The sequence below is a fragment of the Trichomonas vaginalis genome, chromosome VI, assembly GCF_026262505.1.
Source record: "Trichomonas vaginalis G3 chromosome VI, whole genome shotgun sequence".
NCBI lineage: Eukaryota > Parabasalia > Trichomonadida > Trichomonadidae > Trichomonas > Trichomonas vaginalis.
This window is the reverse complement of record NC_067208.1, coordinates 12,331,984-12,356,688: the sequence shown is the minus strand read 5'-3', so window position 1 is coordinate 12,356,688 and position 24,705 is coordinate 12,331,984. Positions and strand designations below refer to the sequence as shown.

Here is a 24,705-nt window from a genome sequence, read left to right as displayed (position 1 = left end):
TTGTGTTGTATTTCTCTCATAGACGCTGTTTCATTTGACATTTTTATTATAGATAAAATATGCTTCCAATAGAAAAAGAAAATTCTAGAGTTGCTACAACTAAACCATTAGATGAACTTTTTACTAATGTCGGTCAAAAGTTTGAGACAGATACCGTAAAGCATAAAGGCTATCGTTTTGACTACCCATTAAGATGGTTAAGAGACCCATCCGTCACAAAAGCTATTGGCTTTCGTAGAATGAAGTTCATTTCAGAAGCCATACATGGTTTCCCATTTACGGTCGGTTTTGAAGTTCGATACTATAACAAAGAAAAACGTTCTGAGGTTTTTGCCTATATGAACGACGTCCGCGATGAAGATAATCTTAAGATCTTGGAATTTTGCACTTTTAAGGACTTCTACTAATCCATCAAAGCCAGTAACTAGGCTGTACCAATGGTGAAAGAATATCTGATAAACAAAATCGTAAGATTTGTCACCATCAGTTGTAAAAACCGGAACATTCGGTGTTTTCTGAACTGTAGCAATGTAATCCAAGAGTTCACTCATAATTCCAGATGCAAGACCATTTGTATGTTGTATTATATGCAAACATATTGATGGACCTTTGCAATCTAATGGCATCAAATATAATGCAAATAAGTCCTCGATTTGATCGTCATGGCCGGACTTCTTCCATAATTTGCCTGTGGTTGCATCTATTCCAATGCAAAAATGGCATTGTTCACGTAATTCCTCATCTGTATATGGATATAATTCCCTGAATCTGAGGAATACTGGAAGTGAAGATGATTTTGAAAGCAAAAGTTCCTTCCATGCTGCAATATCTTTACCAAAGACTCGAAATAGAGTTGCTTTTGATGGCAACATAAGTTTCTGTCTTGCCAACAAATATTCTGAGGGTGGTTGGCAATACAACATAAAGACAAATTGAAGTGTCTCCGCATAGTATCGTCGGCTCTTTGAGTTTGGAAAATTTAAATTATATAACATGTTATTAATGATAACACACGTTAATTTATCTGCAAACGGAGGGTACTTAAATAATGGGGTATAATCATCTAATAATATTTCGCTTAAACTCAAGGATTCATCACCATTTGTTTCATCTTCATCTTGATCATCAGAATCATCTTCATTGTCATTGAGAGTTTCAAGATCTGCCTTTTCTGCTTCTTGTTCTAATTCGTCTGCAGTTCCATCTTGTATTTTTCTTTGTTCATTGATTTTTTTCATTTGCAGAGATCTTTGATAGCTTAGAGCACGGTTTTTGGAAGCTGCAATCATTGATTTAATAGTATTCTCTTGTAATAGTTTTGATTGATTGGGACTTGTTTGATAATCTGCGATATTATTATAAATAACATTTTACATTTTCAATTTACATTTACATTTTTATTTTTGAATTGTTTATTTATATTTCCGTTTGAACAATAATATTTATTGAAAATTGTGAGAGAAACGGATATAATAAAAAACACCATACAACAAAATTCACTTTTTTTCATACTTACGCGGATCACTCCTTTTCGGCCCGATATGCCGGAAATGATAAAACTCTCAGATCTAGTTGCTAAGATCCAAACTCTCGACTCTCAAATCTACTTCCTCAGATCTTGTTGCTAAGATCCAAACTCTCGACTCTCAAATCTACTTCCTCAGATCTTGTTGCTAAGGAACATATAGAGATGCTTTGTATCTAGGACGAACTCCTCAAACATCTATTTCGAATAATGAATTTAGATTCGATGCGCTTTTTATTTGAATTTTTTTGAGAACTTTACAAACAAAATTTTTAGATCATTCACTCAAAAATCTGAAGTGGAAAATTTGAATTTTATTCCCTACATGATACAAATGTTTTTAAGTATGAGATATCGATCCAATAAACACAGTTTCATTAGATTTTGCTTCGAAATTCAGAATGAGATAAAAATTTATCAAAAAATAATCTAAAAATTATTAAATAAATACAAATACATACATGGAAATTTACATTAATAACAAACAAAAATGAAAAATTATAATCAATAATTTCAAACTTCACCAGTTTTGGCGGTTTTGTATATAAATATCGCAAATATCACAGATGTTATAAGTGAAAGTATAATTGATGACTTCCTGTAATGAACTTCCACGCGTTTTTGCGAATTTTCTGGGTATTTCATGCCTCTTATGTTGGTTAAAGCATCATTCACATAATATTTGAAGTCATTTAAGGCCATCCTTGTGTTTATAATAAATTTTCTATCAATATCTCTATTGATAATTACAATTTCTGATCTTGTGTAACTTCCTGCTCCTAAAATAGATCCAAGATCACATTCTTTACGGTTTATCCAGCCAGAAACGAATCTCCCACATGTTATCTTATTTGCAAGGTTCAGTCTTTCGATTTCCATTTTAGATAAAACAGAATTTGGAGTAAGAAGTATCATTCCATTGGAATGATTGGTAATGTTTAAGAATTCATCTTGTGTAAACTTATGAAAGTTTGAAAATCGATTTTTAAAAATAATATCGAACAAATTCATTTCTTTTCCTTTGAAAACGCGTACACAGTATTTAGAATAATAGGCAGTAAGAGTAGGGGTTGTCTTTTTCGATGTCAGTGAGTAAGTAAAGTTAATTTTAAAAATTTTTGGATTATACATTTGCGAAATCTGAGAATATGTATCTAAATTTCCCGAATAATTACTTGCACGCAAATGGAAAGTAGTTCCACCATTGATAGGAAGATTTCTGATCAAATGATAATCATTATTAATGTTAACTGTATTATTTTCGGGTGGCTTCTCAAAAATATCAGTTAAATTAGCATAAGATTCAACAACATACTTCATTGAATCATTAAAATTCAATCCTGGAGATAAATTTATCCAAACCGGTAGTTTCTTACTTATTTCATTGCAAAATGTCATGTTTTGCTTGCAGTAATAAGTCACTAAATAGCAGTTATTACAAAAATCATACCAAGTGAGTCTTCTAACTCTGTCTAATAAAATAACATTTGGATCATCATGGAGAAGTAGAAAAATATTACGATATTTTGATTTTTCTAGCAATAGGTATAGCTGGTCGTTATCAATTTTGCTAAATTTGGCTCTCCGAAATAGGAGATAACTCAACATATTTGGATTTCAAAATATTTAAGGGTGGCGGAAAGTGAAGTAAATGACCAAAAATAAAATGCTCTTATCTCGTCATATTTTTGATATCTTTTAGTAAAAATTATATGGATACAAAATTCATTTGTAGTAGTATATGTACGCCATAATTTCATTATCATCTATGCAAGCTTTTGGTTTTCCCTCCTATGATAAATATGGGAATAATGAGTTTGATAGGGGTAAAAAACTTTAAATATCTCATGATTGGAGCTTTAAACACAAAATTTACTCAATAGAAAATATAGATAACAATAGCCTATATATATTTAAATATAAAGAAAGACTCCTTATCTTATATTGAAAGACTAGATACAAATCTAATTAAACTCTGAATAGGAGCAAATTGTAACGAAAAATATCGGAAGTAATTGGTATTTATATGTTATTTATTCTCATACATTGATTTTGTGCAAATTTGATAAGTAGTTCCAGATCTCATCACTTATTGCATCTTGGACGAATTTAACAGATACGTGTTTTGCACAATAGAAAAGATAGATTTATGTACCTATATTGCATACCTTAAGTATTTTTGATATTAATTCAATAACCAGAGACTAGATACAGTTGAAAATTCATTATTTTCATTCATTATTTCTCTACCAGATAAAGACCTCAGACCATACAAACTTCGTAGTAAAGACTTGTTTATATATGCTATTTAGTTATGCTACAATAACAAAAGAATTTCAAATATTTAATTAGTTATTTTCACTTTTTGTTATTCGGTCACATCACTTTCCGCCACCCTTAAAATAAAAAAATGGATTTTTGTATTTCCATCCATATTGCTTGTGATCAAAGTTATTCGTTTTTGAATTCATTTTTATTCATTGTTTTGATTTATGATTTTGCTTCTCATTTTTTTCGATATCACAAGATATTAGAAGAAATTGATGAGAAAAATCTGCATTTTAATACGAGTTCATCTAGTTATGCAGACTTTCTTGACCAAAACATCAAAAACGAATTCGAATTCCCAAAAAATATGCGGAATAACCAGACAAACAATTCATATATCGACATAACAGATAGTGAAGGAAACAATATATATACAATTTTTAAAAATAAACTTAAAAATAACGATTTCAACTTTGAAATACAGAATTCAAAAAGAAACACAACAATTAAAGAATACTTTTACATAGCAGAAATATCAGATAATTGCTCATTGCCATTTAAAATATACAAAGCAGTAAAGAATATTATTTTGTTTTATTCTTCATTACAGAAATCAGAAACAGACAATATCCTACAATCTTCACAGTGTGTAAAATAATACCAACATCTTTCAGATCTCAGATTACATACTCGATATCTTAGAACCATTTCTTTATCAGAAGAAATTGATTTATCAAGGAATAAAGACTATCCTTACAGCGCATACAGCATCTACCATGAGAAAGGAATCACAGGCATTGGACAAGAAGCTGCAATTGCAGATACAGGATTGGATACAAAAAGTTGTTGGTTCAGAGATAAAAGTGAAGTTCCTTTTGACACTTTTCTGATAAGCATCGAAAAATAATGTCTTACTTAGCTTATTCAGATAAATATGATGAATCACAAGGGCATGGAACAATTATGGCTGGAATCATTGCTGGTCAAGCATTGTGTGAGGAATCTTATTGTTCTGGAACATTTTATGATGGTGTTGCGCCTGATAGTCGTCTAATAATACAAGATGTTATTGATGAACATGGTAAACTTGATTTTCCTGCCAATATAACAGAGCTTTTCGATATCCCATCAATGGCAAAAAGTGTCGTCCAGTTAAATTCATGGTCCTATGAATATTCACCATTATTAACAAGAGCAGTTGATTTGATGGCCTATGTAAACATGAATTTGACAATTGTTTTTCCTTTCGGAGAAAAAAACACTCTGAGATCTCCAGCTGATTCAAAAAACGTTTTGACAGTTGGCGGTTATTATCAAGAGACATTACTCAAGAACCAAGAAGCTGAGAAACCATTTGTCAACATAATAATTGATGGCAAGAAGAATGTTTTAGGTTACTGCGATATGTCAGTTGGAATAAGTTTTTTAGATGCTATAACTGATAACAAAACATCAAACGACGTTTGTTTCAAAGGTTTACAAATCGGTGTTGCAAAAGGTGACATTTTCATTGATGAATTTGGTGACAGAAGTTTTGATGAATTAAAAGATGCAGGATTAGTTATTGCTTTCCACAACAAAGAGTACAATAACATAAAACTAAAAACATCTCTAATAAGAGTGAAAGCAGATGAAAGATACAAATTTAGAATGGGAAGTCGTGTCACAATTGAACCAATTTTTACAAATAATGTTAGTTCTGAAAGTTACAATTTACCTAAAAACTTTTATAGAACTAAACCTGATATTGTTTATCCAGGTGGACATGTTTATGCTCCAAGAGCTTATTCAATAAGTAAAAATGTTTGTGGAAAAGAGAGTTTGTTGATTGCCGAAGGAAATTCTGTTTCAGCAGCTCTTGCAACAGGAAATATCTTGATTTTAAGTCAATGGTTGAGAGAAGGATATTATCCAACAGGAAAGAAGAACAAGAAAAATAGTATTGAACCTTGCTCTACTTTAATAAGAGCAATTTTGGTAAATACAGCTGATTTGCCAATAAACGTGACAAAAAATGACGGAGGTTTTGGATTACCTCATTTAGACAAATTCATGTTATTTGATAATGGCGAAAGCAATCAGAATGGAACAAGATTGTTTAGTAACATGAGTTTGAAGGCCGGATATTCTCATAAATTCGTTTTTAGACCAGAAAGAAACGGAAAAATGAGAGCAACGCTGTGTTGGATTGAACCAGATACTGATATATATAAGAACACAGATATATTATATACTGTTGATATAAGACTTGTTAAAGGAAATGGACAAGTATTGATAGGAAATAGAAAAATCAATGAAAAATACATTGATCAACATAATACGATCAAAAGAATTGAAATTGATGTGAATGCTGGCGAAACTTATGATATTTATATTGTTTCCAAACAAATGCATGAAGATTGTTTCATATATTATTCATTAGTTATCTCCGGACCTTTTGATATGTTTGATGATTCATTAAGCGCTGTTTCTCAAGAAGAAGCTAATGATACACCTTGTATCGATTCATGCCAAGAAGGAGAAGTTTGCAAACATGGTTTCTGCGTGTGTCCGAATAACAATGATTGCATGTTGACTGTTGACAAACTCCAAACAAATTCTGTTTATAAGAAATCGATTTCATCAAATAATATGTATTATTTGGCTCTTGATATTCCTTTCTTAAACGCAGAAAGTGTTATTAACGTAAACTTCACTTGCAAAGAGACAATTCACTATATATCTGCAATAAATAGATTGCCTGCATGGAATGATTGCGATTGCACTTTCTTTACATGCAATTTCGGAGAAGTTTATGAAAATTCGTTCTCTATTAATCACCAGGACTTCGAATTCTTAAGAAAAGGTGATAAAATCGTTATAGGATATTATATTCCTGGCCACGACAAAGAAGAAGAAATTGAAATTTCATTTGAAAGCAAATAAGCTATTTTATATATAAATAAAGTTGTTTGAATATGTTTATGTAATATTGAACACATTTTTTATACAAAAAACCAAAAAAATGACTGAAATTACTCATGATTTTGCAAAAATTACATCAATATTCAACAAATACATCACAAAAATAATCTGCATGTCTGAAATCTCCTAAATAATATCAACCATCATCTATTTTTATCCGAAATAACATATCAATAAATTTATTGCACTAGCAATGCATTTATAGAGTACAAATGAAAAATAATAACATCGATACATCTATGCAATACATGGATATGCTGAATACTTTGACACCAACAAGATTTCAATGCTTATTTATAAAAATCTAAGGTCAATAGATTTGGGATCAATAAAAACTATTTTCAAATTAGCAAACCAGATAAAAATGCTGTGTAGAATCTTGAAATGTGTTGGGGTAAAAATAATTTTTTGAATTGGTCTCAGATATTCAAACTGTAAAATCACATAAAACATTCATGTAAGAAAATTTATCTTTTATATAAACTTTACTAAAAAATTTTTTTCAAAATTGATAATGTAAAAACAAGATCATTTTGAGTAATGTTTTCTCCAAATAAGCAATACAGTTAATGGTAATATCATGAAGAAGTAAGTTATATAAAGAGTAAATAGGGTCAAGTCCTTATCTATTGTTTCTGAACTTACAATGTCATCCAATGTAGAAGAAGTAGACGAAGTAGAAGATCCTTCAGTTGTGTCTCCATAAGAATCTTCAGCTGTGACGTCAGTTAATTCTTGGCCATCTGGTATATCAAAGATTTCCCACTCCTTCATCTTGTTTTCTGTAATATGGTATAATATCTCAGCGGATTTAAGGATTTGCTGCTTAGTCCTTGTCTGGCATTCTGTAATGAACTCATCTGAGATGGTATCTCCTGGTCTTAGCTTTGAATAAATTGTTGCTTTTGTATATTCTCTATTTTCAATTTTAGCTGCTTCAACAACCGAGTCTGTACTTGAAAAAGTAGGTGTTTCCCATGATTTAAAGAGTTCAACCTTGAGTTTTCTTACATCTTCCCAAAAATCACGGGAAAATGTTGCGTGCTTTTGGGAATCAAGGCCACAGCCTGATTCTAATACATCGAATAGGCTTGTGTTCGTTCCATTGTACATTACGTAGAAAACTTGTCCATTTCTATCTCCATCTGGGAAATCATTGGAGAAGAATTCTTGTGTATGCATAGTTGCGTGGATATCAGGTACTCCTGCAAATAAAACTTTCAGATGAGTTGATAATATGAAAGGAGATGAAGGTATGAGGAAAAAGATTTTAGTAGCAGATTCCTTGAGGACATCTACAAGATTATCTTTACCATTGTATTGAGGAATATAATTTCTGGATTCAAGTGTAAATGGTTCACGTGAAAAATGCCAATGATTGAAGCACTTAAGATTGAATGGTGGTCTTTCAACATAGTTCATCCAAGTGCTAAGTTTTGAGAGGTTTTTAGCAAGATCATAATCAGCTGATCTTAAAAAGGTCCTTGCAAGCTTTTGTTTGTATTCTAATTCAATCTTATCCATCACCATATTGCTGACAGTGGTCATTAAAAGATCAGTCCAGCAAAACGATGAGACTAGAAACAGGAAAAGCATTTTTCAGATTTGACAGATTTTTCATCCGATTTCTAAATTTCAAAATCAATATAAAATTTGGTGCAATCATGAATATCAAGGATTTGACAAAATGTCAAAACGTTTTGACACAGGATTGAGAGAGAATTGAAAAATAAGATCATTACTTGGAAATATGAAATGTAAAGTCCATTCAGGCTAGAAATCAATTTACGATGAAAAGTCTGATAAAAATGAAAATATTGTAGTAGCCAAATATGAAAAACTGCATCCAATAGAATTTCTACACTATGATTAAGCTTATCTATTGGATGAAAATGCAAGTTTATCAAGTGAAATCCAAACAATCCATTTATAAATCCATGAATTTTTGATTTTCAATGTTAACAATCCAAAAACATAATCCAAAGATCGGAAAAACAGTTAAAATTATTGACATAAAAAACAAGAAAGCTTTTATTAAAATATATTATAAGAAATCAGATTAATAGACAACATTGGCTTTTGATATTAGCATCTTGGAGCAAAAATGATTTCATCTCAGGAGATCTAACCTTAGCAAGTGCATTTTTATCGATTGTAGCACCTTTTGTCTGCAATTCTTTTGCCATTTCGACATCATCGTTAGCAATTGCAATAGATAATGGCGTATTGCCTTGCTTATCCTGTAAATTAATATTTGCACCATTTTCTAATAACAAATTAACTAATAAAATGTCCGATACTTCTACAGCGTAATGTAAAGCCGATTTTCCTTCATCGTTTACATCGTTTACATTTTGTCCATAATGTAACAAGATTTTTGCAGAATTATATCTTTTTTCGGTTTCTTTTCTGATATCAAAGGTACTTTGTCTTTTTCTGAACATTGCGACCTTAATTAAAGGTGTATTCTTCTTTTTATCCCTCGTATCAACCTTTGCTCCGTTATGACCTAAAAATTTAATAATTTCTTCACACGCGTTTTCACTAGCAGCCAAAAGAGGAGTATTTCCTGTTCCATCAACACTGTTAACACTTGCACCATTAGCAAAAAGGAATGAAACTGTATTTAAGTTCTGCATTTTTGATGCATGGATAATTGGACAAAAACCATTGACAGTTTCTCTCAAATTTGCATTATTCCTCATCATAAATTTAATTGTGTCTCTATCATCGTTGTATAAAGCTGTCAAAAGTGGAGTCGTACCAGAATTGTTTTTTGATTCTTTGTCTGCACCTTTATCGATCAGGTATTGAGCTATTTTATAGCTTCCATAGTACGTAGCTACTGCAAGAGCTGACATTCCATCAACATCTTTAATTTCTAAGTCTGCTCCTTTTTCTACTAAATAAACGGATGATTCAAGATCATTATCGTATGTAGCACGAATTAATGGTGTCATGCCGTCTGTATCTTTACGATTAATATCAAATCCTTGCTTGATTATTAAGTCTGCTGCAGTATTGTATTTTAGCGATATTAATTCATTAATAATATCACATTCTGTAAGTATTGCCGATGAATTTCCAGCCATCATTAATATTTCTAAACATCCGTAATTATTCTGTGTTTGAGCCAAATCCACGAGCCTAGGACTAAGCATATCGACTTTCTTAAGATACAAATCAGCTAATAGACGGGTATCAAAGCCTGCAATACATACTTCTGGTGTAATATATTTTTCTAATAATTGAAAATGTTTATCGAGCATAGAATACCTATGCCATGTAACTATATGATATGCAGCTGTCTTGTAATCAGCTTGAAACTCAGGATTTTTGAAAAAATATGTGACCGCGTTTTCATTTCCAAGAATAATTGCTATTGTAACAACATCGTACGGTTCTTCATTGACAAGCAACTCCAGATTAAGATCCACTTTTGAGAAATCCGTTGCCTTTAAGTCTTTTAAGGCTTGAAAAGATTCTTGATATTGGTCTGTGTATATTTTTGAAGTGTTAACACCATTGTATATTTCACGTAGTTTTTCAATTTGTATGGCAAAATTCGAATTATAGCGCATATTTGTTAGATTTTCGAATTTCTGCTTGGTTGCTGTAATATATCCAAATAAATCCTTTTCAGTTTGAATTTGATCTGTTACGCAGTTAGAAAATTCATTATATGATGCGTTTTCTAACATTGCAGAAATGAAAAACGTTCAAAGCGGTTTTTCGACTTATTGTCTTTTTTTATGAAATTTTTCAATATTAATTCATAGCGAGTTGTTATTAAACTGGGCATGCAATGGAAATTTTTGACAAAAGTGACAAAATTATACATTTTTTATGGAATCCGCCTTTTAGTTCATGATTATTATATGATTTTATATTAGATATATGAATATTATTTCCAAAAATAAAATGAAAAAATAAAATCAATGAAATTTCAAAATCAAATCTCTTTTTCGCATCGAATTGCTATCGCACATCATGAGGAAATACATTCTATGTCAGTAACACTAATATTTACAAACAATATCATATAAATTAAATATTTGTTCGAATAACAAAAATTATTCTCCCCAAAATTCCCAACATTCATGCCCTTTGCATGCTTCATCCCATATATCCCACCAAACTTGGTTTAGGGAATACATACCGCATCCGCATGTTTCTACACCTTCTCTTCCACATTTCCATGGTTTTTTACAGACAAAGTGGACAACTTTAATCAATTTTTGCTCATAAAGGAATTCAAAGTTGGTATCAAATAGTCTTGGTACATTATAGAGAGTTGGAAGAGGATTAAATTGCCCAAAAAAGAAATTGATAAATCCTTGATCACCAGGTGGGTTATTGGCATACAAATCCTTAGAGAGCTTCTTCATATGTTTGAAAGTCGTTAAATTCGGCTCTAAAACTAATAATCCTGTATTGCAGATCTGTGGCGGCATTGGATCCGAAACACATGATAATTCTGAATGATTAAATAGTTCATCTATTCTTTGCGTTGGTAAAGTATCTGTATCTAAATATACAATTTTTTCATATTCAGTAAATGTCCATAATTCCAGTTTAATCCAAGATCTTCTAAACCACAAATATGGTTTAGCATCATTAACTTGCTCTACTCGCCACCATTGAGATAATATTCTTCTCCATTTAGAATTTACATCCTTTGTAACTAAACATAGGTATGAATAGTCATTTCCATTGTATTTTCTAAGCGTATATCCTAAAACAACTGCTCCCATGCAAAATGCAGGAGTTGTTACTGTTGCAAAAGCATATCTAGATGAATTTGTATAACGCACTTTATCAATTCTTCGTAAAGACGCTAAATTCAAGTGAACATATATTGAAATAACGATTGCAATGCATGGAATAATATGAATGATTTTGAACTTCATGGTAAAATGTCATATTTTCGTAACTAAAAGCATGCATTATGGCCACATTTTAATTCCACTCATTCTGTTTCTAGAATTCAATCATACAAATCATTCTTTGAAATATTGAGAGAAAAATAATCGTAAGATTTTAGAGATTTTTTGATGGCTGATATTATCATTCCAGTTGGCCAAAAGCTTTTATCAAATGTTTCTATTGTCAAACTGAAGAAGAATGGCAAGCAATTCGAAATTGCTGTCACTCCAAACAAAGTCACAAGTTGGAGAAATGGTCTGGAAAAAGATATTGATGAAGTTGTACAATCACATTCAATTTTCTCAAATGTAGATCGTGGAATGCTCGCTAAACAGTCAGAAGTATTAGAAACACTCGAAGTTGATGATATGGAAAAAGCATTACGTTTAATTCTTGATCAAGGAAAACTAAAACTCGCAGAAAAAGAAAGGAAACTTGTTATTGAGAATCTTACTAAGGATATTGCATCAATTGTTGCATCACAATGTGTAAATGTAAATACAGAACGTCCTCTAACACCATCGACTGTTGAAAGAGCAATGAAAGAGATAGGATTCTCAGTTAAACCTACAAAACCAGCCAAAACTCAAGCACTTAAAGTTATTCGTGATTTAAAGGCTGCACACTATCCAACTGCACGTGCTAAGATCAGACTAGTTTTCTACATTACTCCTGAACATGCAGAGAAGATGATATCCATGCTTCCTTTAGTAGAAAAAGTTGATAAATCAGATCTGAACCAAACCGCTGTTATTGCTCAAGTTGAACCAGGCTCATTAAGACAAGTGGTCAAAGAGCTTGCAGAACAGTTTGGAGCTGATATTAAAATAGATATTCTCGAACTTTACGTTTCTCCAACAATGGAGGCTTCAGAGAAGAAGCAGGATGAAACTGGAGATAAGAAACAAGAAAATGATTCCGATGAAGAAGAAAATAATGAATAAATATTATAAAATAGAGCTGTTTACGAAAAATTCTTTTATTTTGATTTAACACAAGCATATCAATATACATTTTTTAATAATTAACAAAACAATTTTTGAGATGATTTTGAATTTTTGGCCAAATAAAAAGGGAACGTATTAGAAAGAAAACAAATCTATTATTTATATTAAAAATCATCTTGCAGAATAGATAAAAAGATCCAATCCGAAATATGTTGCCAAATTATTATACAATTCAGCTATTTCTGGGGGCAGACGAGGTGATCCCGTCTTCTGTATTGCATCATACGTATCTCTGTTAAAGCATTCTCCGGATAACTTCAATAATATTGACTTAAGTTTTGATATATCGGCCAATTCGTTGGCCACTGTTCTCCTCTGGTAGATTCTTGCTAGTAACTCTGGAATTTTCGGTAAAATTACGTCTTTCACTATCTCTTGTCCAATATACGAAAGAGCGATCGCAGAACCGACCTTTCTGCCGATGTTCAATTGTATCTTATCAAGGAAAATTGTAGAGAAATGGTCGGCCAATCGCTGGCGTAATGTTGGAAACTGAGGAGTGAATTTTATGATCAAATTATCCAAAAATTTAGCTGCGAGGTCTTTAATTGGTATGAATTCACAGGATGTCTCATTAATTCCTGTAATTGCTAGATTAATAAGGCTAATTAAGTAATTTTCAATTGGAATAAAATTATTTTGAATAAGAGCTTCTGCTATTTTAATTCTTAAAATCAAGTCTTGGTGTTGTGTATAGTCTGAGGATAATTCATGCATAATATAAGGCAAGATTGGTGAAATTGCCGAGTCTTTTTCCATGTTTTTGCAAAGTACATCTACTTCTGGAGAGCTAGGAGACTTATTAAATATGTTCATGTATGTATTGTATAAATCTGTATCAACATCATTCCTTGATGAAATAATATGAACGGATTGGTCGGTCATTTTAGCTTTCTGTAGTTGGCCAACAGTAATTGGAGCTGAATAAGAATCTCTGGTTTGTTCTCTGTGTGTTAGTTTCTGAAAAAAAATTTGGTTCCTGGTTTATTTTAAAATAAAACAAGCCAGAAACCAAAGAAATACGTACGCTATATTTTCTGGTATTTGAGGCTGAACACCTTTTAAACATGCTTGCCAATGAAAAGAAAAAAATTTTTCGATGGGAGTGGGAGGAAGTGGCTTATTAATGAATGTATTAAGATCAATTTGCTTGTCTTCGGGTATATATACTTCTTGACCATCTACAAGACCTACTGAGACGTATTTTATCCCTTTACGATTTCGATATCCAAGAATCGGATTATAATTATAGGCTACAAGTGCATCATTAACATTTTCGACAGTGAGCTTTTTAGAATGTGATTGTCTCTGAAAGTTAATCCCAAGTGATACTACATTTTTTATAAAAGCTTCAAACATTTTCTTAATTGGCATATACACTTCCCGATCATTAACAATCAAATTCCTCTCATCAAAAATGGCCTGCACTGACAGGTCAAAAGCTACTTCCTCTTCGTTCGCCATTAAAAAGTGACATAGATACTTTAGTGTTTTATATTAAAATTGTTTACTTTTAATAGCAGATTATGATTCATAATACAAAATCAAACAAAAATGAATATATAATCACCTGAAAAAGACAGAAATGAGTTAAAATTCTTCTCAAATTACCTCGTATATCAATGATACATTATAAAATGCAAGGATTGAACCTTGTGGTATAATATTTTTACGAGAATAGTGATGTTTTACAAATATCTTTAAATTCTGGTTTTTTGGCATACTATACTTTCAACGCAGTTCTTCGAAAGAACACTAAAGTTAGAATCGACGTAGTCGTTAGCGTATTCGATCCTTTCAGTGTTTAAAGGAATAATTCCAAAAAACAAAATAAAACCACTTCTTCCTTTATTGAAAGAAGCAATTTCTGCCGAAGAAAGAGATAGAGATAGAATATAACTTCGAATTTTGCCTTCAATTATTTGTAATTAATGCTAAGAGACGCAAACAATTCCCTTATTAATGCGCGTCTAACATTCATCTGCCTGCTGAAGTATTTTTAAGCTCAAGTTTTTGCGATTATTTCCAAAAATTCGTTTAAACGAACTCTATCGTCTCCGACCATAAAGTTAGATTAAATGCGAAATTGCATAAGAAAGATTTTGAACAAAATTCATCATTCTGGTCGAAAGAGTTTGGAATACGAAAATCTGGATTATATTTGATGTGTTCATGCTAAAATGTTTGATATATGAGAGATTTGTAAGATTCATAAAATATGAAAACCAAAAAATGTGTAAATGGTTGTTTTGCACGTGTCAGTTATGCTATGTATAGTTTGGTAATATAAATATACGTGATATATACTTGATAAAGCATGAGAGCCTAAATCACAAACTGATGGTTGACTTTAATCTTCATCTGATAGACTGCTTGTGAGAGTTTTTGAAGATTTTATTCTTCAATCTGAAGTTGATTGAAGTATTTGTTCCTCATCTGGGGTACAATACCACAACAAATACATCAGATGGGGAACATTTGAAACAATCTTAATCTGAGCATCCTCATACAAATAAACTCTGTTCATCAAACATAATTCAATGATAATTTGACACTTTCCCATATGTGTTATATGTCAAAAACATAAAATTTTGTGAATTTTTTTATATTTCATGACTCATATAGGATAACATATAGATATAACAGTATAATCTTGTTATTCATCACATGTATAATTGAGTCATGCCATTTATACATGTTTAAACTATAGTTTGAGCTTCATAAATCTTATGAGATTCTTGAGAAATATCAATGACCGACCAGATTCTTTTCCACAGATATCTTCATGATAACTTCAATCATTTTATGTACAAGTCACATAATTTAGACGGATTCGTCAAAATGAAATCTTCAATCAGAATCCATATCCTGCACAAGCGCATAAAATGCACATCAAGGACGAGTTATAATTTTTGATGAGTTTTATTCAGTCCTAAACTCATTATTTAAAAAAATTCAACGTAAACTATTCAAAATTTGATGATGTTGCAAGAACGATAGCTTTTTTTTGGATTAGGATCAAATATGTTAAGTTCTGAGCAATCAAATAATGAAACTGAATTCGATTTTAGTGACATCAAGCCAATTGAAGCATTTGAATACCCTAATCAAGCATCAAAAAAGATTTGGAGTATCAATTCCAATAATATTCTACATATATCTTCACAAATTATAGAACTCATTACAAATAACAAAATATCCATCCAAATGTCACTTCATCTGATTGATATTATTTCACAACTTCGTGATAAAGATATTAAATTATTAGCAGAACTTTACGAAAAGATATTAAACGAATTCTCATGCATTATCAAACCGGAAAATGTGAAATTAACGACACTTCTACATTACAAAGGTTTCAAATTTGAACACTTCAGTCCTATAAAGAAAGAAGAAGAAATTCTCAATTTATATCCAACAGAATCTCCTTTATACTATATTGCATGGAATAAAGTTGATGATCTTAAGAGCAAATTCCCAAATCTTGATATTAATAAGAAAATAAATTATGAAATCACACCCCTTGATTGTGCGATTAAATATGGATCAGAATTATGTTTCAATTATTTGAAAAATTTAGGTGCTCAATACACTGAATACTCCGAAAAATATGCTGTTCAAGGCGGAAATAAAATCATTTTTATGCAAATGATAGAGGAAGGTAAACCATTTGATAAAATGATAAATACAGCATTGAAATATCGAAACAATGAAATTGCTAACTATCTTAAATTAAATTTTGGTCAAACTCCTGATTCGGCGTGTGGGCAATTTTAACGACATTTTTTAACGCGATACGAGCGTAAGTTCATAGAATGTGTTTTGAGGGAAACTATAAAAATCCAAAATAGAGGTAAGTGCGCCATTATTACCTGCGAAGTTACATGGAATAAATCGAAGAGTAAGTACAAGATGATCTTGCATCTTTCCAAGTAAATGAAATTTATTAAAATTAAGATGATAATATTCATTTATAGTATGTGTATGATGTGTTTTCAAAATTTCTTCAAATAAAATGCAATGATAATTTTTGAATAATTTTTTCTTGTGTATATTTCATTTTTTATTAGTGAAAATATCATTACATCAATAAGGAAAGCACAATCCAAATTCATATTAGTTAAATTAATCTACGACCAAAAGCCCGCCAAATTTGAATTAAACACGTTTTTTGATAAAAGTGTCATTTATGATTGTTGCATTTAGGGATAGTAGCCAATTTCGGTACCAATCTTGAAAATGCCTCGCCATGCCCGCAACATGGAAGAGAAGTATTGGTCTGATATTGAACTATCAATCAATGCAAACTGAATCACCTTGTCATGTTGCTCCACAGATACAGCAGTCTGAGTCCCTCGCTTGGTCATGTTGCTCCACAGATACAGCAGTCTGAGTCCCTCGCTTGGTCATGTTGCTCCACAGATACAGCAGTCTGAGTCCCTCGCTTGGTCATGTTGCTCCACAGATACAGCAGTCTGAGTCCCTCGCTTGGTCATGTTGCTCCACAGATACAGCAGTCTGAGTCCCTCGCTTGGTCATGTTGCTCCACAGATACAGCAGTCTGAGTCCCTCGCTTGGTCATGTTGCTCCACAGATACAGCAGTCTGAGTCCCTCGCTTGGTCATGTTGCTCCACAGATACAGCAGTCTGAGTCCCTCGCTTGGTCATGTTGCTCCACAGATACAGCAGTCTGAGTCCCTCGCTTGGTCATGTTGCTCCACAGATACAGCAGTCTGAGTCCCTCGCTTGGTCATGTTGCTCCACAGATACAGCAGTCTGAGTCCCTCGCTTGGTCATGTTGCTCCACAGATACAGCAGTCTGAGTCCCTCGCTTGGTCATGTTGCTCCACAGATACAGCAGTCTGAGTCCCTCGCTTGGTCATGTTGCTCCACAGATACAGCAGTCTGAGTCCCTCGCTTGGTCATGTTGCTCCACAGATACAGCAGTCTGAGTCCCTCGCTTGGTCATATCACACCAGATAAATAAAAGTTCAGCTTCACAATACTTACCTGCTCTATTATGTGATTTTTTCCAACTATCATATGTTAGTTGTTGTATTGAAGTTGAGTATGAAAGAATAATGTTGCAAGATTTCTCACCAAATAAAAAATCATTAAAGAACTTTTTATTCTTTGAAAATGTATTTATGTTGAAAATAATGGAAGATGTTATTCTTGTTAGTTAGTTTACGAAGTTCTTTTGGAAGAAATTTGTTGAATATCTTTATTTTGAATGGGAATGAACTTAGGAAATTCACCACGAGCTCTTGAATAGGCAGAATTGTAATGGATGATTAGCTATGATGGGATTATACGATGTTGGTTTGTTCTAGAATGATTAAAAAGTTTTCGGGTAATGTGCTGATGCATTACAAAAGATGGAAATTATTTAAATAATAACATAGTTTAATAATATTCAATTTAACTGATTAAATATTTGAAAAATTATCTAATTAGGATTTTTTTAGTTTGAAAATTAATTTTAGGCATAGTGTATAAAATAAAAAGCATCTACCGTGTCAGAAAATCGAAAAGTTTTCCAAAAAAATCATAAATTTCAAATTTTGAAATAAAAATTGGTACTTTTTAATATGTAAAATAAGAAAATGTATTTTTTGAAAAATTTAGATAGAGTAGTTCTCTTTGTATCTAAGAGGAGTGAATTTTTTTTCTTTAACAAGATCTGGAAACGAACAATTGAAATTTATTTTATCAATATCAGGAGGAAAAGTTAAGATTCAATATGGGATTGGTTGGGTGTAAGGTAGAGGAACTATTGTGTGATAGTTGATGCTTAGAGTTGAAATTGAAGGAAAATAAAACAATAAAAATAAAATGAATACTACCATGGACCCGTCAGTAATAGGTAGTGAAGAGAATAAATCATCCTTACCTCATACAACAACTCATCCTTAGCTGAGACAACAAGTCATCTTTACCTCAGACAACAACTCATCCTTACCTCAGTCATTGACTCATCCTTACATCAGTCATTGACTCATCCTTACCTCAGACAAAAATTCATCCTTACCTCAGTCATAGACTCATCCTTACCTCAGACATTACCTCAGTCATTGACTTATCCTTACCTCAGTTATTGACTCATCCTTACCTCAGTCATAGACTCATCCTTACCTCAGTCATTGACTCATCCTTACCTCAGTCATTGACTCATCCTTACCTCAGACATAGACTCATCCTTACCTCAGACAAAAAGTCATCCTTACCTCAGACATATACTCATCCTTACCTCAGTCATAGACTCATCCTTACCTCAGTCATTGACTCATCCTTACCTCAGTCATTGACTCATCCTTACCTCAGTCATTGACTCATCCTTACCTCAGTCATTGACTCATCCTTACCTCAGACAACAACTCATCCTTACCTCAGTCATTGACTCATCCTTACCTCAGACAACAACTCATCCTTACCTTAGTCATTGACTCATCCTTACCTCAGACAAAAAGTCATCCTTACCTCAGTCATAGACTCATCATTACCTTAGACAAAAAGTCATCCTTACCTCAGTCATAGACTCATCCTTACCTCAGACAAAAATTCATCCTTACCTCAGTCATAGACTCATCCTTACCTCAGTCATAGACTCATCCTTACCTCAGACAAATAGTCATCCTTACCTCAGTCATTGACTCATCCTAACTCTTGCAATAACATATATTTACTTCAATGTATGTGAAATTTTCTCCCTAACTTATCAAATATCTCTCAATTACTCAATTATTCTTTCTTAATTTAACTCCTTACCAGAACTTTACATTTAAATTCAAAATGATTTTATTATATTAAATTTTCAAAACCATATTTTAGTTCAATACTATTATAGATATAACTTTGTCAATAATGAATATTTTCGCGATTTGGCAACGAAATATGAATCTCTGGCCGGTGTAGATTCAGAATCACTGGACAAGTATTCATTGAGTTATCAAAGATTTTATTCGTGTTAGATGTCAAAGAGAGACTGAGTGTTGGATGTCAAAGAGAGACTGAGTGTTGGATGTCAAAGAGAGACTGAGTGTTGGATGTCAAAGAGAGACTGAGTGTTGGATGTCAAAGAGAGAGACTGAGTGTGGGATGTCAAAGAGAGAGACTGAGGTAAGGATGAGTCAATGACTGAGATAAGGATGAGTTGTTGTCTGAGTTAAGGATGAGTCAATGACTGAGGTAAGGATGAGTCAATGACTAAGGTAAGGATGAGTCAATGACTGAGGTAAGGATGAATTTTTGTCTGAGGTAAGGATGAGTCTATGACTGAGGTAAGGATGAGTCAATGACTGAGGTAAGGATGAGTCAATGACTGAGGTAAGGATGAGTCTATGACTGAGGTAAGGATGAGTCTATGACTGAGGTAAGGATGAATTTTTGTCTGAGGTAAGGATGAGTCAATGACTGAGGTAAGGATGAGTTGTTGTCTGAGGTAAGGATGACTTTTTGTCTGAGGTAAGGATGAGTCAATGACTAAGGTAAGGATGAGTTGTTGTCTGAGGTAAGGATGAGTCAATGACTGAGGTAAGGATGAGTTGTTGTCTGAGGTAAGGATGAGTCAATGACTGAGGTAAGGATGAGTCCATGACTGAGGTAAGGATGAGTCAATGACTGAGGTAAGGATGAGTCAATGACTGAGGTAAGGATGAGTCTATGACTGAGGTAAGGATGAGTCTATGACTGAGGTAAGGATAAGTCAATGACTGAGGTAAGGATAAGTCAATGACTGAGTCAATGACTGAGGTAAGGATGAGTCAATGACTGAGGTAAGGATAAGTCAATAACTGAGGTAAGGATGACTTTTTGTCTGAGGTAAGGATGAGTTGTTGTCTGAGGTAAGGATGACTTTTTGTCTAAGGTAAGGATGAGTCAATGACTGAGGTAAGGATGAGTCAATGACTAAGGTAAGGATGAGTCAATGACTGAGGTAAGGATGACTTTTTGTCTGAGGTAAGGATGAGTCTATGACTGAGGTAAGGATGAGTCAATGACTGAGGTAAGGATGAGTCAATGACTGAGGTAAGGATGAGTTGTTGTCTGAGTTAAGGATGAGTCAATGACTGAGGTAAGGATGAGTCAATGACTGAGGTAAGGATGAGTCAATGACTGAGGTAAGGATGAATTTTTGTCTGAGGTAAGGATGAGTCTATGACTGAGGTAAGGATGAGTCAATGACTGAGGTAAGGATGAGTCAATGACTGATGTAATGATGAGTTAATAACTGAGATAAGGATGAGTCAATGACTGAGGTAAGGATGAGTCAATGACTGAGGTAAGGATGAGTTGTTGTCTGAGTTAAGGATGAGTCAATGACTGAGGTAAGGATGAGTTGTTGTCTGAGGTAAGGATGAGTCAATGACTGAGGTAAGGATGAGTCAATGACTGAGGTAAGGATGAGTCTATGACTGAGGTAAGGATGAGTCTATGACTGAGGTAAGGATAAGTCAATGACTGAGGTAAGGATAAGATGACGTCAATGACTGAGGTAAGGATGAGTCAATGACTGAGGTAAGGATGAGTTTGACTGAGTAAGGATGAGTCAATGACTGAGGTAAGGATGAGTCAATGACTGAGGTAAGGATGAGTCAATGACTGAGGTAAGGATGAATTTTTGTCTGAGGTAAGGATGAGTCAATGACTGAGGTAAGGATAAGTCAATGACTGAGGTAATGTCTGAGGTAAGGATGAGTCTATGACTGAGGTAAGGATGAGTCAATGACTGAGGTAAGGATGAGTCAATGACTGAGGTAAGGATGAGTCTATGACTGAGGTAAGGATGACTTTTTGTCTAAGGTAAGGATGAGTCTATGACTGAGGTAAGGATGATTTGACTGAGGTAAGGATGAGTCAATGACTGAGGTAAGGATGAGTTGTTGACTGAGGTAAGGATGAGTCAATGACTGAGGTAAGGATGAGTGTTGACTGAGGTAAGGATGAGTCAATAACTGAGGTAAGGATGATTTGTCTGAGGTAAGGATGAGTCAATGACTGAGGTAAGGATGAGTCAATAACTGAGGTAAGGATGAGTCAATGACTGAGGTAAGGATGAGTCAATGACTGAGGTAAGGATGAGTCTATGACTGAGGTAATGATGAATTTTTGTCTGAGGTAAGGATGAGTCAATGACTGAGGTAAGGATGAGTCAATGACTGAGGTAAGGATGAGTCAATGACTGAGGTAAGGATGAGTCAATAACTGAGGTAAGGATGACTTTTTGTCTGAGGTAAGGATGAGTCTATGACTGAGGTAAGGATGAGTTGTTGTCTGAGGTAAGGATGACTTTTTGTCTAAGGTAAGGATGAGTCAATGACTGAGGTAAGGATGAGTCCATGACTGAGGTAAGGATGAGTCAATGACTGAGGTAAGGATAAGTCAATGACTGAGGTAAGGATAAGTCAATGACTGAGTCAATGACTGAGGTAAGGATGAGTTGTTGTCTGAGGTAAGGATGAGTCAATGACTGAGATAAGGATGAGTTGTTGTCTGAGTTAAGGATGAGTCAATGACTGAGGTAAGGATGAGTCAATGACTGAGGTAAGGATGAGTCAATGACTGAGGTAAGGATGAATTTTTGTCTGAGGTAAGGATGAGTCTATGACTGAGGTAAGGATGAGTCAATGACTGAGGTAAGGATGAGTCAATGACTGATGTAATGATGAGTTAATAACTGAGATAAGGATGAGTCAATGACTGAGGTAAGGATGAGTCAATGACTGAGGTAAGGATGAGTCAATGACTGAGGTAAGGATGAGTCAATGACTGAGGTAAGGATGAGTCTATGACTGAGGTAAGGATGAGTCTATGACTGAGGTAAGGATGAATTTTTGTCTGAGGTAAGGATGAGTCAATGACTGAGGTAAGGATGAGTTGTTGTCTGAGGTAAGGATGACTTTTTGTCTGAGGTAAGGATGAGTCAATGACTAAGGTAAGGATGAGTTGTTGTCTGAGGTAAGGATGAGTCAATGACTGAGGTAAGGATGAGTTGTTGTCTGAGGTAAGGATGAGTCAATGACTGAGGTAAGGATGAGTCCATGACTGAGGTAAGGATGAGTCAATGACTGAGGTAAGGATGAGTCTATGACTGAGGTAAGGATGAGTCTATGACTGAGGTAAGGATAAGTCAATGACTGAGGTAAGGATAAGTCAATGACTGAGTCAATGACTGAGGTAAGGATGAGTCAATGACTGAGGTAAGGATGAGTCAATGACTGAGGTAAGGATGAGTCTGAGGTAAGGATGAGTCTATGACTGAGGTAAGGATGAGTGTTGACTGAGGTAAGGATGAGTCTAAGGTAAGGATGAGTCAATGACTGAGGTAAGGATGAGTCAATGACTGAGGTAAGGATGAGTCAATGACTGAGGTAAGGATGATTTTGTCTGAGGTAAGGATGAGTCTATGACTGAGGTAAGGATGAGTCAATGACTGAGGTAAGGATGAGTCAATGACTGAGGTAAGGATGAGTGTTGTCTGAGGTAAGGATGAGTCAATGACTGAGGTAAGGATGAGTCAATGACTGAGGTAAGGATGAGTCAATGACTGAGGTAAGGATGATTTTTGTCTGAGGTAAGGATGAGTCTATGACTGAGGTAAGGATGAGTCAATGACTGAGGTAAGGATGAGTCAATGACTGAGGTAAGGATGAGTTATACTGAGGTAAGGATGAGTCAATGACTGAGGTAAGGATGAGTCAATGACTGAGGTAAGGATGAGTTGTTGTCTGAGTTAAGGATGAGTCAATGACTGAGGTAAGGATGAGTTGTTGTCTGAGGTAAGGATGAGTCAATGACTGAGGTAAGGATGAGTCAATGACTGAGGTAAGGATGAGTCTATGACTGAGGTAAGGATGAGTCTATGACTGAGGTAAGGATAAGTCAATGACTGAGGTAAGGATAAGTCAATGACTGAGTCAATGACTGAGGTAAGGATGAGTCAATGACTGAGATAAGGATGAGTTGTTGTCTGAGTTAAGGATGAGTCAATGACTGAGGTAAGGATGAGTCAATGACTGAGGTAAGGATGAGTCAATGACTGAGGTAAGGATGAATTTTTGTCTGAGGTAAGGATGAGTCAATGACTGAGGTAAGGATAAGTCAATGACTGAGGTAATGTCTGAGGTAAGGATGAGTCTATGACTGAGGTAAGGATGAGTCAATGACTGAGGTAAGGATGAGTCAATGACTGAGGTAAGGATGAGTCTATGACTGAGGTAAGGATGACTTTTTGTCTAAGGTAAGGATGAGTCTATGACTGAGGTAAGGATGACTTTTTGTCTGAGGTAAGGATGAGTCAATGACTAAGGTAAGGATGAGTTGTTGTCTGAGGTAAGGATGAGTCAATGACTGAGGTAAGGATGAGTTGTTGTCTGAGGTAAGGATGAGTCAATAACTGAGGTAAGGATGACTTTTTGTCTGAGGTAAGGATGAGTCAATGACTGAGGTAAGGATGAGTCAATAACTGAGGTAAGGATAAGTCAATGACTGAGGTAAGGATGAGTCAATGACTGAGGTAAGGATGAGTCTATGACTGAGGTAATGATGAATTTTTGTCTGAGGTAAGGATGAGTCAATGACTGAGGTAAAGATGAGTCAATGACTGAGGTAAGGATGAGTCAATGACTGAGGTAAGGATAAGTCAATAACTGAGGTAAGGATGACTTTTTGTCTGAGGTAAGGATGAGTCTATGACTGAGGTAAGGATGAGTTGTTGTCTGAGGTAAGGATGACTTTTTGTCTAAGGTAAGGATGAGTCAATGACTGAGGTAAGGATGAGTCCATGACTGAGGTAAGGATGAGTCAATGACTGAGGTAAGGATAAGTCAATGACTGAGGTAAGGATAAGTCAATGACTGAGTCAATGACTGAGGTAAGGATGAGTTGTTGTCTGAGGTAAGGATGAGTCAATGACTGAGATAAGGATGAGTTGTTGTCTGAGTTAAGGATGAGTCAATGACTGAGGTAAGGATGAGTCAATGACTGAGGTAAGGATGAGTCAATGACTGAGGTAAG

General features: G+C 34.0%; 9 protein-coding genes across 9 annotated transcripts, besides 1 other annotated feature; 3 read left to right on the top strand and 6 right to left on the bottom strand.

The window, feature by feature from the left end:
• Positions 1-251: 251 nt before the first annotated feature.
• On the bottom strand, positions 252-1,289 carry TVAGG3_0852280 (uncharacterized protein; the record flags this gene model as incomplete). Its single annotated transcript, XM_001309040.1, has 1 exon — positions 252-1,289. The coding sequence occupies one exon, from the start codon at positions 1,287-1,289 to the stop codon at positions 252-254; it is 1,038 nt and encodes a 345-aa protein (XP_001309041.1).
• Positions 1,290-2,038: 749 nt separating this feature from the next.
• Positions 2,039-2,923, bottom strand: TVAGG3_0852270 (uncharacterized protein; the record flags this gene model as incomplete). Its single annotated transcript, XM_001309039.1, has 1 exon — positions 2,039-2,923. The coding sequence occupies one exon, from the start codon at positions 2,921-2,923 to the stop codon at positions 2,039-2,041; it is 885 nt and encodes a 294-aa protein (XP_001309040.1).
• Positions 2,924-3,151: 228 nt separating this feature from the next.
• Positions 3,152-3,925: a mobile genetic element.
• A 96-nt stretch (positions 3,926-4,021) lies between these two features.
• TVAGG3_0852250 (proprotein convertase-related family) lies at positions 4,022-6,880 on the top strand (the record flags this gene model as incomplete). Its single annotated transcript, XM_001309038.1, has 1 exon — positions 4,700-6,718. One exon carries the CDS (start codon positions 4,700-4,702, stop codon positions 6,716-6,718), a length of 2,019 nt encoding a protein of 672 aa, XP_001309039.1.
• A 336-nt stretch (positions 6,881-7,216) lies between these two features.
• On the bottom strand, positions 7,217-8,305 carry TVAGG3_0852240 (phospholipase C/P1 nuclease family; the record flags this gene model as incomplete). Its single annotated transcript, XM_001309037.2, has 1 exon — positions 7,286-8,305. The coding sequence occupies one exon, from the start codon at positions 8,303-8,305 to the stop codon at positions 7,286-7,288; it is 1,020 nt and encodes a 339-aa protein (XP_001309038.1).
• A 285-nt stretch (positions 8,306-8,590) lies between these two features.
• On the bottom strand, positions 8,591-10,460 carry TVAGG3_0852230 (spectrin binding; the record flags this gene model as incomplete). The annotated part of the gene is made up of 1 exon (XM_001309036.1): positions 8,812-10,458. The coding sequence occupies one exon, from the start codon at positions 10,456-10,458 to the stop codon at positions 8,812-8,814; it is 1,647 nt and encodes a 548-aa protein (XP_001309037.1).
• A 319-nt stretch (positions 10,461-10,779) lies between these two features.
• TVAGG3_0852220 (glycosyl transferase) lies at positions 10,780-11,726 on the bottom strand (the record flags this gene model as incomplete). The annotated part of the gene is made up of 1 exon (XM_001309035.1): positions 10,831-11,667. The coding sequence occupies one exon, from the start codon at positions 11,665-11,667 to the stop codon at positions 10,831-10,833; it is 837 nt and encodes a 278-aa protein (XP_001309036.1).
• A 77-nt stretch (positions 11,727-11,803) lies between these two features.
• Positions 11,804-12,641, top strand: TVAGG3_0852210 (mature ribosome assembly; the record flags this gene model as incomplete). The annotated part of the gene is made up of 1 exon (XM_001309034.1): positions 11,812-12,627. One exon carries the CDS (start codon positions 11,812-11,814, stop codon positions 12,625-12,627), a length of 816 nt encoding a protein of 271 aa, XP_001309035.1.
• A 97-nt stretch (positions 12,642-12,738) lies between these two features.
• TVAGG3_0852200 (transcription initiation factor TFIID subunit 6 (TAF6)) lies at positions 12,739-14,170 on the bottom strand (the record flags this gene model as incomplete). The annotated part of the gene is made up of 2 exons (XM_001309033.2): positions 12,802-13,636; positions 13,718-14,064. The coding sequence occupies 2 exons, from the start codon at positions 14,062-14,064 to the stop codon at positions 12,802-12,804; spliced, it is 1,182 nt and encodes a 393-aa protein (XP_001309034.1).
• A 1,539-nt stretch (positions 14,171-15,709) lies between these two features.
• TVAGG3_0852190 (proteasome regulatory particle assembly) lies at positions 15,710-16,706 on the top strand (the record flags this gene model as incomplete). The annotated part of the gene is made up of 1 exon (XM_001309032.1): positions 15,715-16,467. The coding sequence occupies one exon, from the start codon at positions 15,715-15,717 to the stop codon at positions 16,465-16,467; it is 753 nt and encodes a 250-aa protein (XP_001309033.1).
• Between the last annotated feature and the right edge of the window lie 7,999 nt (positions 16,707-24,705).